Genomic DNA, 7,872 nt, shown 5'->3' with positions numbered 1-7,872 from the left:
TTCTAATGTATGTTGATTCACTAATATAATGTAAAAACCACGTGTTTTAATCCTATAAAAACTATCTATATAGAACATACGTATATTATAATTTTTTTAAATTTTGATTATATATTTTTTATTTTATAAATAAAAAATTTGTTTAATATAAACAAATATATTAAAAAATTAAATTATTAAAAAATAAATTTATTTTATTAAAACATCAATAGAATATTGCATCAATTTAACCATCATTCAATTCCATCGTATTAGTATGAAACGTTGTTGTATGTATAATTATACAAAAATTGTACAATAGTTTTGTAAATATTTAATATTCAACATTATAGAAATGAAATATTTCATTGAATAAATGTGATAAATATAATAATAAAATTTATTATATTCATTTTTATTATAACCTTATAAAAAATATTAAAAAATTATGACATCTAATAAAATTTGGATTTGGAAGAACGTTCCTGGTATTATCGGTCGTTATAATGATATAATTTATTCATATCCAATGTTATCACCAAGTCAAGATATTCTTCTATATTTTGGAGGTGACATTCAGGTATATAAAATAATATTTATCATTATGATTTTATTAAATAAAAATACAATGTGTAAGCATATTTTGATTGTAGGATATTCAAGAAAATATGGAACATACAGTTAACAAAACTTATATAGAATGGAGTTTACAAAATACTGCTAAAATACTTAATATAAATTTTCCTAAAAAACATGTGCTATTAATTCGACCATCTAGGTGACAAATATAAAAATAATAAATTATTTTTTATATAATTTTTAATATTAATAACGTCAATATTATTTTAGAATATATGGAACAATAAGCTCTTTTAATAATTTTGTATTATCAAACGAATATGGTGTGCCATCATTTCTTCCAATATATAATGCTTTAGAACATTTGCAAGAATTAATTAAATCTTCTTTAAATCATATTAAAATGTGTAATGCAAACAGGGTATATATATTTAATTACTTCATATATATATAAAACTATAAATTATTATTTATATAATTATAAATTGAATTAAAATAAATATACTTGTTGTTTAGGAATTTACTCATTTTAATATTGAAAAATTAAATATAACATTAATGGGCTTTAGTAAAGGCTGTGTTGTTTTAAATCAATTATTACATGAATTTCACTATTATCAAAATAAATCAGAACCTGATATGAACATTAATAATTTCATAAATCTTATTAAAAGTATATGGTGGTTAGATGGTGGGCATGCAGGTTCTAAGGATACATGGATTGTAGATAAGCCTATATTAGAATCTCTTACAAAATTAAGTAATATACTTTATCAAATTTGAAATTTTTTTTTAGAGAATTCTTTATTAACTTTAGATTTAAAAAATCTATATATCATTTTAGGAATAGACATTCATGTTCATGTGACACCATATCAAATTAAAGATTCTCATCGTCCATGGATTGGTAAAGAAGAAAGTCTCTTTTGTAATATTTTACAAAGTATGAAAATTCCTGTAAAACGAACTTTACATTTTGCAGATAAAAAAAGAAGTTTACAAAATCACTTTAATATTCTTAAAGCTATTAGAAGTTATGCACAGTAATTTTTTTAATTTATGTACCTTATTTATAATTTTTGAGAAAATAGTACTATTAGATTAATTACAAATATTTTTTTACAATAGAACCTCTATCATTTAAATTAATTATATATAAAATTATTATATAAAATTAATTATATAAAATATTAAATTTCATATATAATTCTATAATTTTTTATAAAAAAAATAAAAGAAAATCTATAATTGCAAGAAATTTTATTTTTTTTTATGTAAATGTAACTTAATATGTAACTTTTTAATTTATATATGTATAGTATATATTATATAAATATCAATAATAGAAATTCAATTGCATGTTTCATATCACAATATACAATATTATGTATTATATTAAAATTTCTAATAACTTAATATTTTAATATTTATGCATAAAAAATGTTTCACAATATATTTTTTATTACATAATTTTTTTTATTATATTATCTAATCAGTATTTTTAATGAAAATTTTTAAATATTTTTATGATGATTTAAATAACATTTCTATAATTATATAATACAAATAGTACATTTCATAAAATACAACTTTGTACATTATAAAACTTAATCTATTCACATATAATCTATACACACAAGAGTAGATATAGAAGTATTAATTTAGTTTAAAAAAATTATAGAAGATCAGAAAAAAGATAATTTAAATTAAAAGATCTATGTAAAATAAGAATTTTCTATAGATATTTTAAACATATATCTATATATGTTTCTTTGTATTAACATCTATTTTGACATTTAGTACGATAATAAGTTATACTTCCAGACTCTGAAACAAATAGTTGCTAAATAGAAAAACAATATTTAATTTATATATATATATTATATTATTAATAATTAATGTCTAATGTAAATTATTTAAATTTTATGTAGTTTTTCAATAAATATATTTACCATTATTTAAATGTGATATTTTAATTTCAGCCCATTCATCAGATCCATCGCAACAATCACAATATCCATCATTAACTTTATAAGATGGTATTTTTACTAGGATTTATAAAATTAAAGATTTATAAAATTAAAAGAAAAATAAACATATAATAAAATATAAATTATTAAATACCTATAGATTGTGAAGATGAAAGTTCACAATTAAAGATACCATTGTTACATGCATTGGTACCAGGTTCATCACTACCATCCACAGGACAATCACAATAATTATCATTAATTTTAATAAAATCTATTTCATCTTTTGATACGACACAAACAAATTTTCCTCGCACATTTGGTAAATATTTTGAAATATCTTGATCACGTGTACCACGTAATGATACAGTTCGACCGTGTTTATCACGAAGCAGTTTTGAATGTAATGGTTCATTCCACTTTGAGTTTATTTTACCAGTAATAATATAATTAGATGTTCGTACAGATCCACTTATTAATTTTCCTACAATCGCTTGATTAAGTTCTTTGAAATAAAATAATTGGTGTACAACGAATATAATAGCAGCTATGAAAACACAAATTAATGTATATTTCAATCTTTTTCGCAAAAATCGACGTTTCCAAGAAGTTTCGGTTTTCATATTTATCGATTTTTTATAGTAATTATTTAATATTAAATTTTTTTTTAATAATTAAAGATATTTTTAAATCAATGTTTTTTTCAATAGTAATTTGTTTTTGTAATTGTATAATTTGTTATCCATATCTTATAATAAGCTTAATAAAATATGTATTTTTTAAATACACAAAGATCACATCACAAATTATTTACAAATAATCAGTAATTCGTTCTATTTCTTTTGAACATAGATAAAATTAACCTGTGAAGCTTGTTATACAAATGAAGTTGTCTACAATTATCGAAGGAATTATCCAATTATTGAAACAATTTGAATTTGATGAGAAAATTAATAATTTTATTAAAATATATTATTAAAAATATTTTTAGAATCACATATTATATGTTATATCGATCATTTTTTAACATCAATGTTAGAAATTTATATATATATATTTGCAATATAGAAAAATTTATATATAAAATATATATATAATATATGAATTTATATATAAAATATATATAGAAATATATGTAAATCTTATAAATAAAAATTCGAAAACAGACAAATAGATATATATATTTATAATATATAATAATCAAATCGAATCTGTTAAGATTTTTAATAGTTTAAATAAGACAATAAAGTCAATCGGCGATTTCTTTTGAACTCCTCTTTTCTCATGAATTTTATAAAACAAATATAGACAAGAACATAATAAATTAAGAACAGAGATAAAATGAAAAATTGTGAAATCAGCATCTTTATCTTTAGAAAATCGTAAATAAAATTTTATATAAGGAAATAAGATAGAAATAAGAATTGATCATTAACGCTATTTCTTAAATTCAAAAATTTTTTTAAAAATATTCAAGAGATGGCGCTGATGACCAATTCTTATCTTATCTCTATCTTTCTATTATTTGCTACCTCGTGTAACTAGTTTTATTTGCTTCAATTCTGAAAATGGTATTAATTTCATAATTTTTTTAATTCTTGTCAATTCGTGAAGAATTTCGAATATCTTTTTATTTATTTTATATTTTATATATTCATAAGATTCACGAAAATTATAGATAACAAATTAAAATTTCACTATAAGTATATGAAAAAAAATTAAAATGTTAAATTAAAAATAATGAGTATTTATGAAATTTTGTTTAATAACAAATAATTACTATTATTATTGATATTGATGAGATTAACAAATATAATGAAAGCTAAAAGTTATTTTAATCTTTTTTTAAGCATACAAGTAATTTTTTTTTTAATGTTAAATTTTACAATTGTAAAAAAAAATCAATAATTGTAATTTTATAAATGCAAAATTGGACAATGTTTTAATCAATACATATGAAATATAATATACTTAATATTAAATGCTACTCTGATTGTAATTTTTATGATAAAATATTGAACTGTTTTGAAAAAGTTTTTGAAATCTATTTTATCATATATTACAATGTAGAAAAAAAATATGTAAAAATTGTTGAATAATTCATAATATATAAACGAATTGTTGCAATACGTTAATATATATTTTTGAAGAGAATAACGCAATTTCTTATTACATTGGTCTTCCCATGCCACGATTCATTGGAGCTTGTGGTCCATTATCTTGACTACTTCTAGGATTTTTTATAGTTTCGTCAACAGATAAAATTAAACATGCTGCTTCAGTTGCTGCTGTTAGAGCATTAATTTTTACAACAGCAGGTTCCCATACATAAGCTAACATGTTATCACCAATATCTTCAGTATTGATATCAACACCATAAGTATGCATGCCTTTATGTTGTTTTTGTCGCAATTTATTTAAAATATTTGTTGCATCAAAACCAGCATTATCACATAATTGTCTGAAATTATTATTATTTTGTCTGAATTATTATTTTCCTATAAAATTTAAATTTGAATAATGAAATAAAAATTAAAAACAAAAATGTGTACCTTGGTATAACTTCAAGTGCACGAGCTATTGCTCCAATTAAAAGTTGTTCTTTTCCTGCTATCACACGAGAATAATCTCGCAATGTTTTTGATAATTCCATTTCAATAGCTCCACCACCAGCTACATAGGCATTTGTTTTAAATAATCGTCTTACAACCATTATAGCATCATGCAAAGATCTTTCAGTTTCTTCTAAAAATTGTTCCGCTCCTCCACGCAATATAAATGTACATGTTTTAGCACGTGATCCTTCATAGAAGAAGTTAAATCTAAAAAATGATTATTTTGATATAAAATTATTGATAAAATAATTTATTGAATTTAAAATACCTTTCTCCTCCAATTTGCCTCTCCTCAAATGTTTCACATCTACCAAGATCTGAATCTTTAATGTCATGTACAGTTGTTAGAATACTTCCGCCACATGCTTTCATTGTTCTTTTTAAATCTTCTTCAGGAACTCTACCTGCACAGAACATATCTCGATCTGCGAAATATTGTGTAGCAACATCACCAATTGGTAATTTCGACAATACAACTTGTGCTCCACTTTTATGGATTTTGTCAAGTTTATCATATAAAATTTGCCATTCAGCATCAACTATTTTTTGATATTCCGTAACATTATCCACGCGTATTTCAGCGTTATCTCTTTCTGCTTTAAGTTCTAACTCTATATTTAATAAAGCAATTTTACAATCTTGATATTTTTTTGGTTGCATTTCAAATCCTGCATAAGAAAATGTTTTTTTAAAAGCTACTCCTTTAACCAATTCTGAATCTTCTAATGCTCCACCAGAAACCTACATAATGTATATAATGATGAATAAATTTAATATAACATCTTTTATAATATCTTTTATAATATTATTAAAAATTAATATTTTTATATTAATTTTTAAATAATGTTAATAAATTATATTAATTTTTAAATAATGTATGAATACCTTTTTAATACCAATCATATTAAGAGGTAACATTTCATCAAGCATCATAATAGCTTTTACAACCATACGACTGAAAAGCTCTTTTTGCTGATGAATTAATTTTGAACTCATAGATGTAGCTGCACATTCTTCTAGAAGTTCCACTAGTTTTGTTTGATCAGATTTATCTATTTTTACACTCACTGCATTTATTTTATCAATTGCTACTTGAAGTGCTAGGCGAAGAGCTTTAATCATAATGCGTGGATGAACTCCTTCCTCAATAAATGGTTTCATTTGCTTTAAAAATTCTCCTGCTAATAAAACTACGCTTGTAGTACCATCACCAACCTATAATGTGAAAGATAATTAAAGTATATACAAAATATTTGTAAAATGAATATAATTTAATATGTTTGAACATTATTGAGATAACTATATATCTTTAAAAAATTATCAGTCTATAAGTTCTTAATATATTATTTTCTGTAAATTAGTTAGTAATGTTATATTTTAATCACATTACTATTTTTATTTTTTACAGAATTTTTATATTATTTATGAGATATTATTTACCTCTGCATCTTGAGACTTTGCAATATCTACTAAAGTTTTAGCTGCAGGATGAACAATTTCTAGAAGCCTCAAAATGGTAGCACCATCATTTGAGATAGTTGCTTTACCATTTTGATCAACAATAAGTTTATCCATTCCACGAGGACCTAATGTAGTTCTTACAGCATCTACTACTACTTGACAAGCATTTATATTTGATATTAATTGTTGTTTTCCTTGTGCAGCATCTGTGCCTTCTTTAAGTAAAATTATTTGCGGTTGCTATAAAATATATATGTAAATAAACTATATATTCATTATTAATAATATTGATTATAATAATAATAATAATAATAATGATAATATACTCTCATATATCTTCCCATTTTTATTATTTTATATTTAAATGCACATGTGGTTTTATAATATTATGGCAACAAATATGAAGTCTGTCAAATTTTAAGACAAGTGAATTAAGAATTAATTTTTTTCTTTTGTTATTATATAAAATATTCACAATCAATATTCTATAAATTAATCAATATTTAATAGTATTTAAAATTTGAATATTTTATAACACATTAATTATATTGATTTCATATACAATATGGAACTAAGCCGAAATTAATCGCCATATAAGGTTAGATCAATTCAAACTATAATTCAACTATAATACGATTTTCATTTTTATATATATATATTTTAATTTATTATTGTTCTAAGATCAATAATATATCTGTATATAATTTTTCATTAGTATCGAAAAAAATTACATACTTTGCTCATATAAATCAAATTAATTTTATAAATTTCTCTTATAACAAAATCGCCAATATAAATTCATATTTTTGAGTAAAAGTTTTATATTTTTATAAAAATTTTATATTCTTTGAAATAAGATATTTAACTTATAACTTACCATTTTTATATTTTGTATTACAATTTTTCAATTTTTTAAATATTCGCTCACTATACTTGAGCAAAGTACTTGGGTAACCTGTAAATAGTATTCGAGATGATTCTGCTAGAATACAAGCGTTAAGTATCGTTCACACTTAACGGAAGTAAATCCATCAAAAATAATTGACCAATAAAAATTTAGCTGAAAATTTAGAGATTTAAATTTGTTAACATAATATATCATGTAAGATAATATAGTTGTAGTATATTATTTGAGATAATTTAAATTTTAATTTTAAAAATAGATAATTATATAAAAATAAAAAATAAATATTATTATTAAAGTTAAAATATAAATTGAGATGTTTAAAAATATAATTATTTTAAGTGTTAATATATTGTAAATTCAA

The 7,872-nt window shown here is 21.3% G+C and overlaps 4 protein-coding genes across 4 annotated transcripts in view; 2 read left to right on the top strand and 2 right to left on the bottom strand.

The window, feature by feature from the left end:
• The window catches only part of LOC102677117, a 5,701-nt gene extending 2,493 nt beyond the window's left edge, over positions 1 to 3,208 (bottom strand). The window contains exons 1-2 of the mRNA XM_031511941.1: positions 2,683 to 3,208; positions 2,511 to 2,606 (exon numbers count right to left, since the gene is read on the bottom strand). Coding sequence (XP_031367801.1) covers positions 2,511 to 2,606; positions 2,683 to 3,151 — 565 coding nt within the window. The 5' untranslated portion in view covers positions 3,152 to 3,208. The remainder of the gene's footprint in view (positions 1 to 2,510; positions 2,607 to 2,682) is intronic.
• LOC102677262 (UPF0565 protein C2orf69 homolog) lies at positions 222 to 1,642 on the top strand. Its single transcript, XM_006618611.2, has 5 exons — positions 222 to 559; positions 633 to 757; positions 829 to 979; positions 1,075 to 1,318; positions 1,403 to 1,642. The coding sequence occupies exons 1-5, from the start codon at positions 428 to 430 to the stop codon at positions 1,603 to 1,605; spliced, it is 855 nt and encodes a 284-aa protein (XP_006618674.1). The 5' UTR covers positions 222 to 427; the 3' UTR covers positions 1,606 to 1,642.
• A 1,136-nt stretch (positions 3,209 to 4,344) lies between the features above and the next one.
• Positions 4,345 to 7,656, bottom strand: LOC102676970 (T-complex protein 1 subunit eta). Its single transcript, XM_006618609.1, has 6 exons — positions 7,482 to 7,656; positions 6,584 to 6,844; positions 6,029 to 6,358; positions 5,412 to 5,884; positions 5,081 to 5,350; positions 4,345 to 4,989 (listed from the first exon to the last, which is right to left on the bottom strand). The coding sequence occupies exons 1-6, from the start codon at positions 7,482 to 7,484 to the stop codon at positions 4,698 to 4,700; spliced, it is 1,629 nt and encodes a 542-aa protein (XP_006618672.1). The 5' UTR covers positions 7,485 to 7,656; the 3' UTR covers positions 4,345 to 4,697.
• The window catches only part of LOC102676431 (adenylate kinase isoenzyme 1), a 6,635-nt gene continuing 5,946 nt past the window's right edge, over positions 7,184 to 7,872 (top strand). The window contains exon 1 of the mRNA XM_031511928.1: positions 7,184 to 7,202. The gene's annotated coding sequence lies outside the window, so the exon portion shown is untranslated. The remainder of the gene's footprint in view (positions 7,203 to 7,872) is intronic.

The sequence above is a fragment of the Apis dorsata genome, unplaced genomic scaffold (genome assembly GCF_000469605.1).
Source record: "Apis dorsata unplaced genomic scaffold, Apis dorsata 1.3 scaffold_365, whole genome shotgun sequence".
NCBI lineage: Eukaryota > Metazoa > Arthropoda > Insecta > Hymenoptera > Apidae > Apis > Apis dorsata.
Note: the sequence above shows the minus strand (reverse complement) of the source record. Positions and strands in the feature narration are given on the sequence as shown.